The following is a 14,053-nucleotide window of genomic DNA, read 5'->3' on the forward strand; positions in this document are numbered from 1 at the left end:
GTGAGCAGGGAATACAATAAATTGATTTGTTCCCAAACTTAATGCATGTATTTAAAAGGCAGAATATGGCGCTGTCAAATCCATCTTCCATTTGAGGAAGTTTCCACTGAATCTAAAAGATTTCTCTTTAAAAAAGACTAATAAGGGGAAGGGGGGGGGAGGGGTATTAATTAGCAAGTCCAATTCCCAATCCTAACCCTAACTCAACATTATTTCCGAAAATGAATGAAGAAATGACGAAGTATAAGGTTATTATAATGAAAATAAGAATCTTCTTCAACTTGTGATCTTTCAGTCAAGAGAGGCTTCATGGCATCACTTCCACCTTAAATCTGCATATACAAAGAATGCAGGCCTCCTACTAATCAGCAAACAAAACAAATCACTTCTGTCTCCTTCCTTCTACTCAAACTTTCCATACTCCAGACCCTCTCTCCACAACAGTTCCTTTCCCCTCTCCTCTCAGCTTCATCTCCTCAACGTCTTTCTCACCTCTGGTCTTTGTTCTCCTCATTCAACTTCCTTTGGGGCTCCCTGACCAGCTCTTAACAAGGTCACCCTCCTGGCACCATGTTGGGCCCATCCCTGCCAAGCAGCAGGAATCAGCAGCCCCTACAGTATGTGGAGAGCATCTTCAGTCATCCCAAGGCAAGATGCCTCCGTGCTGCTACTCAAAGCCAAATTACTTACCTCCAGAGTCCTCTCCATTTGGCTCTGCCTGCCCCTCCCAAATGTCACCTGTGGGAAAACACCTTCTCCCACCACTACAGCCCCCACCTGCCCAAAGCTGGAAGGAATGGTGAAGATTTGGCATCAAAAGCACAGCCCTGAATGTGAACCTGGCTGGGGGCCCTGAGAGCCCTACTGGGCTGCATCACTGAAGCACAACACGGTTAGGAGAAGAGTAGCATGAAGCACAATGTGGTTGGAAAAATGCCCAGTTCTTATCCAAGAATGTGTTGTCTTCTGTTTATCAACATTACAAAAATTAATCATCGAGGCTTTCAGAAGGAGCAGGACTGGAGGAGAACAATACAGACTGGAGAGAAAGCATTATACAAGTCCAAAGGTTTCTCTGTTCTCTGCCTGTGGCAAAGCCCGCTCATCCACAAGGTCACCACATTGCAGTGCCCTGGAGCCAGGCAGGATGCAGCAGCCCATATGTGGCTGCAGGGCCAACCACCTGCATGTCACAGCCCTCTGCACAGCATGGCAGCTCTGAGGCTCCCACTCAAAGCAAGGCTGCCTGCTTGCTCCCAAGTACACAATCGTTTCTGCAACAATCTTTCTACGTCCAATACTGCTACCTCATCATCGCCTTCTCCTGCCTGCAATGCTTTCCTATTTAGCATTGATTTTGTTTCCATTTCACATTAATTGCAGGTGAGCCAACTTCTGGGCATATATCAGACTCTAAAACATGATGTTCTGCATATAAAAATCACTCGAACACATCTCAAACACTTCTATTTTTATTGCTTCGGTATAAATTACCATCCTATTCTACCACAATTCCAAAAGGTACATAGACAAGAACATGATTTAAACATGAGAAGTGCCCTTACTGCTAAACCAACAAATCAGCTTCCATGCCAGCTTACAAGGTAACTCCTGTCCTACCCACCGGATCGTGCTTTACCAAGGCTCTCCATACTATTCCAGCTAACAGTGCTGCTGGTTCTCCTTACCACTGGGCTGCCTATTTTCCCACCCTCACCAGGAGATTCTTCCTTCATGGATGGCATCCACCAAACCCTGAGCCCATCTCACCTTTTCATATCAATACTCCCATCACAGCTGAACAGCCCTACTCTTCCATTAGTGCTGTGAAATTGTGCAGCTGAACTTACAGCCAGGCTGGAGTCTGAGCAGGAAAAGGTCCCAGGATTTCAACTTCATCTTCATTTGTTTGACAACAGCTACAGTCGAAACACTTCTGACAACAATTTCTACAAGTCCACCGGCATAGCAAGAGATCCGAGATTCTAGCGAGCAGACCCTGAAGCCATTGGAAACCAAAGTACAAGATTACAACCCATCAATAGCTATTGAGAAATAACATTCAATTGTATGTATGTGTTACTGCAACAACACATTAAGAACTATATTTATTCCATCTCTATCAAAAAGACAAGTGCTGTGCAGTTGCCAGCCCAACTTCACTGATGCCATAACAAGGCAGGAAAATAAGTATTCACGGCAGGTACTTCTCTGGTAGCAGTGTATCATTATGTATGTTGGCAAGAGGGTGATTTACAAAACACAATAACAACATGCTGGAGTGGAAACATGCTTATTCTTTCATACACATCATCAAGCTGATGGGCAAACATACAATAGAAGGAATGAAAACCAGAAGGTAAGTGAAAGCACCAACTTAATTCTGCAAGGTCTATTTGATTTGAAAACCTTAATACAGCAACATGAATACATTTCATCCCCGTAGATATGTCAGCATGTAATACTCACGTGATCCATTCACATATGGCATTGCAGCCTAACAAATTTACCGCTAAAATGGATTAGTGAAAGCATACTGTCCACATGCTTCCCTCTGCGAGGATGATTAACTCAGTGCATGGCCAGCTCACTGCAGGGAGCACAGAATGCACCCTGCCTGCATCAGAAAGCCCAAACTGAGCCACGTCCCATCCAGCAGCAAGCAGCTTGATGGAGCACTGCTACAGAATGTCAGTGCTCCACGGCTGTGGGGAGACAGAGCTGCCATAGCACAGCACATCTCCAGAGCTGAGCTGGAGTCAAACCACTCTACAACTGTTTGTAATCTTGGAAGGTCCATAAGAAGCTGAAGACAGAGCAACATGAGCATTTCTCTGCAGATATCCCCTAAAATCACTTGGAACAAGGGTGCTATCACACAACACTGAGGGGTTCCCTTTGAGAACACAGGTCTGCAGAGAAGGCCTCATGGGCACATCTGTTTTGCTTCACTAGAGCAGGTCTGCCATGAACAAACACGGGACATCAGGGGGGGAAAAAAAATCATCAGCCTTGAATGTGGTACGTTACTTAAATCTCAGATATCAGTAAAGAGTCAGAAAATATGAGACAATCCCCTCAGGATGGAGCGAGGAGACAGAGCAGAGAGTGAATCATCAGATTAACTCACCTCATTTATTGGTTCCAACTGTCCTTTTAGACATCCAGGATGAAGCAAAGGAGAACAAAATGAAAGAGACAAAAACAGGTTAGCCATGCTCAGACAACTTCACATTTCCTGCCATGACATCCCCCAGCCTGGAACAAGCTTAGATTTCTGCAAGACAGTCAATTCCCTACAGAGATGCCCTGTCCAGGCACTGGCTGCTGCTCCCAGCCCCTTCCCACCAGCTTGCTGAGGAGTGAAACCCAACCTGCCCCACAGCACAACAGTTCTACTCATTGTCCCTTGTTGTGGGGTACCATGTGTGGCCACTTGGCTTTCCTAACAGCTGTCTCTAATGGCAGCAGACAGCAAACCATATCCAAACACTGCAGTTGGGAAAGGTGAGTGTCCAGAATCTGTCCGTATGAACCGAGCTCCAACACCAACCTGGTGAAAGCAGCATTTGTAGCAATGGTCACATAATCTCCTTCAGCCTCCCTCCTGACTCAGAGGTTAAAGGCACAGAGCTGAGTGCCCCAAGCCTGCAGCATGTGCCCAGGTCAGGCATTTGCACTGCAGCCTTTCCTGAAGGTGCAGAAAGTATACAGCAAAGGGAGAAATGACAACAAGCCACTGTTCGAATCACACAGCCCACATTGCAACGCTCAGCACACCTTTGTTTGTAACCACTCGGTTAGCAGCATTCCAGATGCCTGCTGAAATGCCCTTCCTACCCTGCTAATGACCAACAGTGCCCTAATTGTCCCAGCTGTCCTTCTGTAAAGGGGTCCCTAAGACAAAAGCAACAAAAAGCCTCCTGGCTGCCCTTCCACCTGCACAGATCAGTTGATCTTTACGTTCATAGACAACACATAGACAGCCTTCTACAGAGAAGCTATGATTTAGCAATGGAATTTTGATCCCAAAAGACTCCTATGAGCTGTGTTTTACTCCATCAGAACCTCTTCAGAACCAGCACTTGGTGAGAAGGCCAAGGCTCTTTTACAACAGAAATTAAGAGGCTGAAAATGCTACAGTGCAACGTGACGAGATGGTGATTAGATCCCCACAGACCAACTGGTTAAGGACATCCTGAGCAGTTTCATGGGGCTTTATCATTCCTTGTCAATGCAAAGTTGCAGTCAAAGTGACAATGGTTCAGTAAAGCTGCTGTGAGAATGTTTAAATGTTTCTAAAATGAACATGTTGGATTTGCACCATGTACTCAAATGCTGCAGCACGTAATGGGCAAAAGAAGGGGCACTTCTGAGCAGCTACAGGGACAGCCTGGGATACACAGCCATGAATGGCACCAGCCATGGGCTACGGGAGAGCACTGCCACGTGCCACCAAGAGGAGCAGCACGAGGGTGGCACAGAGCTCAACAACGATGTAATCGCCCAGAAAGCTCCACCAGGAGGGGAAGGGGCAGTCAGCAATAACAAGGGCTGAGTATTACAGCACAGAAGAGGCAAACAAGTCACCGGTGGCACAGAGGATATAAAAGCAGGGACCCATGAAAGGAAAGCAAACAGGAGCAGCTGTGCGCATCCACCTGGCTCACAGAGGCGGAGGTGGGCGCTGGGAGGAGCAGAGTTTTGCAGAAGGGTGCAAAAGGCAGCGAGGACTCCCAGCCAGGCGCTCTTATTGTGCCCGGTACCCCTCTTCCATACCCCCAGCAAACTCCGTCTCCCCCACTCTGCAGCCCCCCCCACAGCCTCGCACAGCTCCAGCGCGCACAAACCACGTCCCTGGAGACAACGAGGTGCCCCCGCCGGCACCGGCCGGATCCGCGTGGGGCAGCTGCTGCACCTCTAAGCTCGCGGGGCTCCACGCGGGGCCCGCTGCACGCGGCGACCCCCAGCCCGCCCCGTCGGGAGCCGAGATCCCCCGAAGCCCCCGCTGCGGTCCCGGGCAGGAGGGAGCCGGAAGGACGAGGACGTGGGGTCGGGAAGAGCGGGCACGGACGGCGCTGGGAGCGGCGGCTCCCGTAGAGCTCCCGGACGCCTCGTCCAGCTGGAGCCGTTCTGCTCGGTTTTATCTGAAAATTGAGCTGCAGCCTTCAGCGCTACAAAGCTAGAAAAACAAGCAGCTGGAAACCGCAGAGCCAGAGGGAAAAACGCTGGGGATTTTAAAATAACCCGAAATGAATTCAGCCCCGCACTGCCGGGGGTTCCCATCCATCACGCCGACGGCTCGGGCTGCCCGCGGCCAAGGATGCGCCCAGGCCGGAGGGGCCGCTGAGGTCACCGCCATCCCGGGCCGCCCGGGGCTCGGCAGCCGCGGTTCAACCTCGCCGAATAGTCCCCGTGCGGGAACGGCCCGCGCTCTGCCGCCCCTGCCCCCGAAGTTACCCCAAAGTTGCGCGCACAAAGCGCGCAGGGCAGCACCGCCCGCGTAGCTCCGCGCGGCGCCCCGAATCCCCCCCGCTGCCCGTCGGGACGCGCTTCCATCCCGCAGCGCCGCCGCTCCGCACCCACCTGGATGTACGCCATCTTCCGCGGGGCTCCGCCGTGCCCGCGGCCGCCGCACCGCGCTACGCCCCGCGGCTCGGTACGGCTCGGCACCGCCCCGGGCGGGGAAAGAAGGGAGGGTGGGAAGGGAGGGGGCGGCTCACGGTGGGGCCGGGGGCTCCGTCAGGGCGGGGAGAGACGCTGCGCCCCGCACCCACCGGCACCGGCAGCGCCCGCGGGGGCTCGTCGGGAGCCCGGACCGACGGGGGCCGCGGAGGCTGCGAGCAGCGGGCGCTGCCCGGCCCGGGTGCGGTGCAACAGGTCCGCTGCAGCGCGGGCGAACACTGACCTCCAGAGGGCCCGGCAAGGAAATTCAGCGGCGGAACCCCTCGCCGGTACCCGGGGAGCGGCGCGGCTCGGAACCGCCGGGAGGGGGGGGTGGAAGCACGTCGGTACGGAACTGGGCCGGGATGGGCTCGATGGGCGAAGCGGCTTTTGGACCTGAGCCGCCTCTGAGCAGCTCGCTGAACACACCTGAGCTGTGCGTGTTTCTGGAGCACGGGGATAAGATGTGTTCAACGAACGGAGATAAAGCGCATCCTTGTGTCTAACCAGAGGGTGATGAGGAATGAACTGGTGGCACGGAGCTCGGAGCACCACACACCTGGGTTCTATGCCCTGAGTGCTGAGGGTGGGACGTGGGGACCCAGTGATGGGACCAGAAATGGGACCTGGGATGGGACAGTGATGGATTAAGCCCAGCAATGAGACCCAGTGATGGGGACCACTGATGGCCCTCCTGGACAGACCCTGCTGAGTGGTGCTTTGACCTGGGCATTATTTCAAGGGCACTCTGGTGGGAAAGCAGCCTGTTCTGAGATGAAACTTCTGCAGAGGGAGATCTCAGAAAAGGTGCAGGTTTGAGGCTGTTCCTGCTGAGCCATTTGGGTACCACAGGCTGCAGCTCCTTTCTGCACTGCTGTAAGTGAACTCTCTGCCTGTGGGAAGCTCTGTGGCCTCCCCGCAGCTCCCCAGCACGTGGATCCCCACAAACAGCTGCAGCTCCCAGTGATGGAGCGGCGATGTTGGGGGAGAGGTGAGCTCATGACCTGCTGGGGCTGGAAGGCTCTCTGGTCACTGAGCACATACATGGTACAGTTGAGTTCTCATTGGATTCAATGGAAACCTCCTGCTGATTGCCGTGGGAAGAGCCTTACCCCCCAGTTAAGAAAATAACATTCTCGTTTTCCCCAGGGAGAGCAGCTCCCGCTTCAGAAGAACAACCACCACAGCAGAGATGAGCACAGCAAAATCTGTGCCACTTTGTTTCAGGCAGTTCTGAGCACCATTAAGCCACGGCACAAGCTGTTTGTCAGCTTTTGCTCTTGAATCCTTTTGAATTCCACAGCCTCTTTCTGAGTGCCAGCATTCCAAATGTCAGCCCTTACCCTGAATATCGTTGCTCTTTTCATCCTGACTCACCACCGCCCTAATGCAGCTCGCAGGAAGCCAACACATGGTTGTTGTTCACGTTGCAACTTAGCAGAGAGGAGCTCAAACTTTAACACACATTTTTGACTCCTTAAAGCTATAATGCTGTGAGTCACACCTGTGAAATGCTTCACTATATGAATATATGAACATGGGAGTGTTTGTTCATGCTCTTTTAGAAATGTTCAGAAGAAAAGCCAGTGCTGTGTCCATCCTCTATCACTGTGGCACAACAAACTCAGTGCTCCTCTTCCTCCCAAAGCAAAAGGCCCTTCGGCTGAGTGTGTGAGCATCAGAAACCCAAAAAGGAGAGCGGCAGAATGAAGCTGATGTGATGTTTAAGCAGCGCTGCTGGCTGCTGCAGGGAGTGACCTCAGCCCCGTTAGCAGCAGCCCGTAGCACAGAGCCGTCAGGCAGCTGTGCCCCATCGCACACTCATACATATACATGCACTCCAGCACTGGTACAATGCTGCATGGAGGCTTTCAAAATACATTCTCTCAGCAAACGCACTCACTAGGCAAACGCAGCTCTAACCCAAAGGATATGATGGATTCAAACCAGCAGACAGGTGGTTATTGTAAAATCTAATTTCAGATCTGCATACGGCTGATGCTCTGATTAAGCTCTGCTTCTCCAGCAGTCGGAATAAACAGCCCCATTTGACATGATGACAACATAACCTTTGGATGTCCTCTGCTGCGCGCCCTGTGTCTGATAAGACACATTCCGTGCTTCCCACATGCAGTGGCTGCGATGCAGATGGCAAGGCATACAAATGCAGCGTTTCAACACAGAAAACAATGTAATTAACACCATGATTGCAGGATATGGTTTTTATTATAGATTTCTAACATGTACTACTACATATTGGGTTTAGCATCAGCCATATATCCTGAGGATGCAATTGAATCACTACAACCAGCTCAGCAAGCAGCAAAATCTCCCTCCAGTACAGCAAATCAGTTCTGCAGCTCCTGTGACAAACCGAAATCAGGGCTGACAGCATTTCCAAGTGCCCTGTGTGCTCCCATCCACCTGCCTGGGCAGAAGCCGGGCTGCTGCACGTCTCTAAGTTAGCAGAGAAGAGCATCGCTGACAAAGCAGAGGAAAGAAGGAGAGGAAGGAAGTCTGATGGCTGCTTCAAAGGATTTTCATTTGAATCCTTCTGAAGCAACCGACGGTGCTTTCTGCAAAGGGAAAGTGAGGAGAAAGCATTGGTGCCAGATAAGATGCAGTGTCTTTGCTGTTCCTATGTCAAGTTGTTACCACCCCTAGAGGAGCTCTCTGCCACACCAGCTCCCACCCTGCCTAAAACAAGCCCCTTATCTCCAAATGTGTGTATGAATGGCAAGCTGTGGTGGCTCCTGCTTCCCACCACTGTTGGCAGCCCACAGAAGCCCCAGCGCACTTGTGACTGCAGGACAAGCTCTGTTTCCCCTCAGCATCATCCCTCCCAAAGCAGCTGAAACCTTCTCCCTGTCCCCCCACCTGAAGCTCCTGGTGCTACCGTGCACTCACAGCGCTTCATGGGTTTCCTTTGCAAGCAGTCTCTGCTGATTCTGCATTTCTGCAGCACAGCCGGGTCGTTACCCAGCCACCTGGCAGCTCCCTGCGTGGCAATATTGGCAAAAGCACATTTGTGTCTCCAGACAAAGTGGCTAAATTTGATCTGCAGTGCTCAGATCCTCCCTGCCTCACATAATTTGCAATGTCTTTGCTTATGCCATTAAAGTTACATCCATGCTCCTGCACTCTCACATTTTCTGTTTTGCCTTTAACTTAAATACACCGTGGCAGGGAACCGAATGACGCAGCATAATCTCCTCGAGCTATTTCTATAGTAAACAGAGATTAAGAAAACACAGCCAAAGGGCACAGAGCCTGTGAGGGAGCAGCAGCACGTATTGTTTGATCCAGCCCTCGAATCCAAGCTCCCGCTCACAAGGAGCCGTCACAGCCACGTTCAGTCCTGTTTGGTCCCAACACACTGACCAAATCCAGAAACCCCCCCTGTAGCTTCTGCAGTATTTATTTGCTGCTGCAGTAGTCCCCAGGCTCACAGCAAATGCAATCAGCTGGCAGCACAGAAGACAAACAGTCTTCGTCACAGTGTCAATGGGACTCCGAGGCTGTGACTTTCAGCCATGGGCACGGCACTGCCCGTGTGATCACTGCTGCTCACACAGCCACGGCCCATTGGGAAGGCAGAGCACTGCTAGGGCTCTTCTGCTCTGGAAGCTGTTTCTCGTGGTTAGGCCAAAACAGCTTGGAAACACAAAAAAAGCTGAGTGTATTTTCAGAATTCTGAGGAGGGAACATTGTATTTAAAGGAAGTTCGGTTTTGCAGGCACTGTTGCAATTCATTCTGTTTACAATGGGCTCACTGGCTGCTGGGGTTCTTCTCCAGGCTCATATTTCTGTTAGCAGACACAGGACAGAGCTATTTTTGTAATATAAATCATTAGAGGGAGAATATCTCACAGTCCGCTCTGAAGCAAATTCCTAAGGAAGTGAGCTCTGTTTTTACAGAGGAATTCTACATCATGTTTATTTAACCCTCATGGCAGAGCAGTGAGCACCAGCAGCACTATGAGGCAGCACAGCATCCCCAGGCTGTGTGCAGACAGGACATGGAACAGCCCTGCGTGGAGCTGAGCACAGAGCCAGGCCCAGCCCCATGCAGTGACACAGATAAAGACCTTCACAGATAAAGAGACCCGTGGTAACTCCAGCCTTCAAAGTGAGACGAGATCTTCCACAAAGGTCAGGATGTGTAATTGTGTGGAATAAGGCAAACTCATGTGCACTCAAGGCCATCTCTCTGGGACTCAAAGATAAAACTCTAAGACAAGTCCTGAGATGCTGGTACACTACAGACTCCAGGAGGGATTATTTTGGGGCAGTTTCATCCCCTTGAAGTTGTTTCAAACAAGTGCTTCACACCTTCACTGATTCACAGTAACGTCACATCCTAAAATGTTTCTTTCCTATTCATATGAGCAAATTGGTATCTGCTGCTTTCTCCTTTCCCACCTAGGGATGTAAGTTAGCACAGAAACAGATGTGATCCAACACGATTCCTTCAACTCAATCAGCAAGGCTTCTAACGGAGCCCTGGGGCAGCACAGCTGTAAAACGTAGCAAAAGTCATCCTAAAGCACTTAAACAGGGCTGCTAAGAGAAAAGCTTTTAAGATGTGAAGCAAATGACCAAAACAGAAGGGGAGAGATTGCTTAAGGGCTGCACAAAATCAACAGCAATGAAACCAGCTTCTGAGCCGTGAAGGAAGAGCTACAGAGATAGGCTGATGATCACTGACTTGCAAACACCAAATCATCATCTGCACAAATGTGCATGTGTCTGTTCCATATTTCAACAGGTTCAAAAGGGCAGGATGTATTTTATTGCAAAAGCCTCCTTTTACCATCATGCCATCACACCAGCAGAGACCATTATGTGTGCTTTCCCCATCTCATTAAGCAAATGAGCAAATACAGCATCACACAGTAGATTTGGTGGGCCCATGCTTTGAAGGCAAACCTGTCTCCATTCTCAGCTGAGCCAACCTCATGTCTAACAGTCTGTAGGAGCTGCTAAAACCGAGGTGAAGAAATTCATCCTTGCTGTTGGGGTCTGACTGTAGACCCATGTTTGTATGGTGCAGACAGCAGCAGTTACATGGTGTTGAACCGGAGATCAACACAGCAGTTTCCAAGAAAGAAGAACAGCATTACCTCACCCTGGATTTCCCCAGTGGGAGAAGCAGAGTGGCTGCAGGCAGAGCGCAGTCGCCATCCTGCCCCCGCTCCTCCAGGATGCCATTGAAGGTTATGAAAATGCCACGCTGGAAGAAGAAGGGAGCTGCTTGTCTGCTGCCCCCCCTGCACATCCCGACCCATCAGAGGGGTAGGAAATCTGCTGAGAACAAGCTCTGGCCACTCTGGAGGAGCAAACATGCCAGAGCAGCTGGGACACGTGCTGCTGCACACACAGACCCTGCTTTCAGTCAGAGCAGTGCTATCCACCCACAGTTACTCTGCCATCTGCACGCTCCCTGCACAGCACTGCTCTGTTGCACCAGAGCAGCCCCTCAGCTCACAGGCCACAGGGCAGAGGCAGGGAGCAGGAGAAAGCCCAGGACAACTCTGTTTGCTGACCACCGAGAGCAAGAGGTTTTGTTCAAATAAAATAGCTCTACGCTTGTACATACTGAGCACAAGTAGATACTCCAGCTGTGATCCAACAGATACTCAAACCGCGGGGCTCCCTGAGCCGTTTGATGTGAAAATCGTGTTTTAAATAACTGGTATCGGCCAAGAGAACCTGGTGTTAGTGCAGCCCTTCCCCAGACTTTGGGGAACATGTCCCCCCACCAACAGGCTGGGAGCAGCACCCGCATCAGGACACACTGCAGAGCAGAGCGCGGACCTCAGATCAGGACCGTCCTCCTCAAAAGACCAACGCTGTGCAAAGAGGTTTGTGCCAACCCCAGCAACGCTGCCACTTCTTCCAGCAAGGCAGACCCTTCTGCGGGCGGCCATGAGCTGCCACAGCCACAAAGCCACCCCTGCCCCATCCTCCTGCCCTGCCCTTTAACCCCCATCTGACCCCCAGCCCTTCTATGTGGGTGATCCTGTTGTCACTCCAAGCTGGATACTAATTTCATCCCACAGCATCTCATTTTAATTAGCCTTTAATTGCCTCTTAACAAAGGGATCGTTTTGGAAGACTTTAATGATCTTCCTTGAAGAATTATTTGAGCGTTGAAAGCACATTATGTGCCCCATGTGCCCCTGTGAACGCTGCGGGTTTTCAAGAGAAGAGCTTAAAGCGCTGTTACTCACACAAGCAAAGAGATAAAAAGAAAAAAACTCAGCATCATCCTTTGGCAGATACAAGAGCTCTGTCTGAGACTCGCTTTGTTCCTAAACGCATTAAGCTCCTGCAGGATTTGAGGACCGACTGTATGCGATTTGCTGAATCCTCACCAAGAACTGCTGCCTTCTCACAGCAGATGTTACAGTTAAGGCCAATCCACTTTAATTGGTCACCCCCTATGAGGGCAGCACCAAGAGACATAGAAGGACCATCGCTGTCAGCACTCAGGCTGTACTGCATAGTGCCGTGCCCCCCAGCTGCCTTAACCAGAGCTTTCCCACATGCCCACAGCACTCTGGAAAAAACCACACTGACATGAAAGCAGAGATGGGGGCTCATTGGCTTCCTGGAGCCTTTCTGATGGTGCTGTTTCCCTCAACTCCCTCCACTTGGTTTTATTATTATTTTTTAAACCATTTGCCCTTTTCATTGGCTGTGGCAGGGCGCAGAGGGCTGCTGAGCTCTGACAGCTTCTGGGAAAACACCTTCAGTCCCAGAACAGAAACACGTTTTGGAGAAGTGCCCACGATTCAGAATCCTTATGATGAGCGAATTTCTCCTTTTCCAATCACACTCAGGCAGCCTCCAGCAGTACGAGACAAAACAAGCTGTTCCAAAGCCATGCTGATATGCTCCCTACAGCCACCACCAGCAGCAGCCCACCCCCCTGAGCACAGCCCACCCCCAGACTCACTGCAGCAGCAACAGCCCAGTGATACCAAGTGATGCTCTATAATGTGCCTCTGCTGCCCCAAAGCCGGCCTGCAGCTGCATTTCCAAGAAGCCCAATGGTGTATCCCTGAGCACTGCACAGCACAGAGCAGCACACAGCAGAGGGATGAGTCACTTCCTCTGCAGCTCTGCTCCCTCACACAAAGCACGGCCGCTGCCTGTCCTGGTTAAGGGGAAAAAAAAGCCGGGGGCTTCAAGAAATGCAGATCTGTAACTTGAGCACACAGAAATTTTCCAAGGCTCTGAATCAGTATTGCTGTCCTGCACATGGAAAAAATACAGCTTCCTTAAAGCAGAAAACTTCGATGCAATGGCATTTGATACATATGCGTTTGTAACAACCTTTTGGAGTCTGGCATGTACAACATTATGTGAGTACTAACAGACTGTCATGTAGATACGGAGCATATGTTATCTATAGCTCTATTGCTGATTTAATAGTATGATTCTCTGATTCCCTTGTAAAGCAGTTGCAAATATGCCAGTTCTTGGCTACAGCTCTAAAATAGGGCCCTGCAGACACACATAGGAGCAGAGGCATCCTGTCAGCTACACCGTGCCTTTGAGAAGTGCAAGATGGTGACACAGGGAAAACTGAACAGGCAGATATTTAAAGAGTTGACATGGGAAATAAAACAGCCTCGTAAAGCATGTTTCTTCTACCTGAACTCTTTTGCAGCCCTGTGAAAATGAGATGCACGCACAAGAGTCCTTCCCCTCCAGGCAGCTTTAAGTTGCATTAGCAGTACTTAATCAGCAGTTCACCACTGACCTTGGCTGCAGTACAAGGGAGGTATTTGCACAGGAGTGGAAAGATTTCAAACAATTTATCCAATGAGTTGGATGCAAACAGTTTTTTCTTTGAACACCACGCATGCAAGTCCTTAGGCCAGTTCGTTCTTGGTTAATAACAGATTTATCACGAAAATAAACTCTTGGGTTTCTTTGATGATTTTCTGCTTAATGGAAACACAGGGTTCAAGCAGAGAAATGCTGCAAAGAGGGCTGTTGTTGCTTCTAAAGGAAGACATTCGTCTGAGATCATTTTTATTAAGAGGTAAAGACTTGAATGTACTTCTCCAGCACTGAGTGTGGTGAGAACCACCACCTCCCTAAGCTCAGAGCAACACGGCCACAAACCCATCGTGCTCCGTTCCAGAGCTCCACACACCACGGTCCCTGCCAGACACACTCAGCGCTCCTGGCTCCCTTCCCGTATCTCTGCACAGCTCCAAGGCGTGGACTTCCTGGTTCAACATGGCTTTGCTGCTGCAGTGTTCTCCTCCTGAAGAGCACATAAACCTTCAGAGAAAGCTTTATGCTTGCAAGTTGCTTTTACTAAACAGCAAGAGTAAAACAACAACAAGGGATTTCAATCTTGAGGCACGGA

General features: G+C 50.6%; 1 protein-coding gene across 3 annotated transcripts in view; it reads right to left on the minus strand.

Annotated features, from left to right (window-relative positions):
• SYT17 (synaptotagmin 17) overlaps positions 1-6,198 on the minus strand; it is a 28,309-nt gene extending 22,111 nt beyond the window's left edge. For all 3 annotated transcript variants that reach the window (XR_014933869.1, XM_032447590.2, XM_085514164.1), the window contains exons 1-3: positions 5,587-6,198; positions 3,131-3,148; positions 1,851-1,999 (exon numbers count right to left, since the gene is read on the minus strand). Coding sequence is in view for 2 of the 3 variants with exons in the window: in XM_032447590.2 (XP_032303481.1) it covers positions 1,851-1,999; positions 3,131-3,148; positions 5,587-5,601 (182 nt within the window). In the remaining variant the exon portion in view is untranslated. The remainder of the gene's footprint in view (positions 1-1,850; positions 2,000-3,130; positions 3,149-5,586) is intronic.
• Between the last annotated feature and the right edge of the window lie 7,855 nt (positions 6,199-14,053).

Source organism: Coturnix japonica, chromosome 13 (genome assembly GCF_054131305.1).
Source record: "Coturnix japonica strain WE chromosome 13, WE-NBRP24, whole genome shotgun sequence".
NCBI classification, from domain to species: domain Eukaryota; kingdom Metazoa; phylum Chordata; class Aves; order Galliformes; family Phasianidae; genus Coturnix; species Coturnix japonica.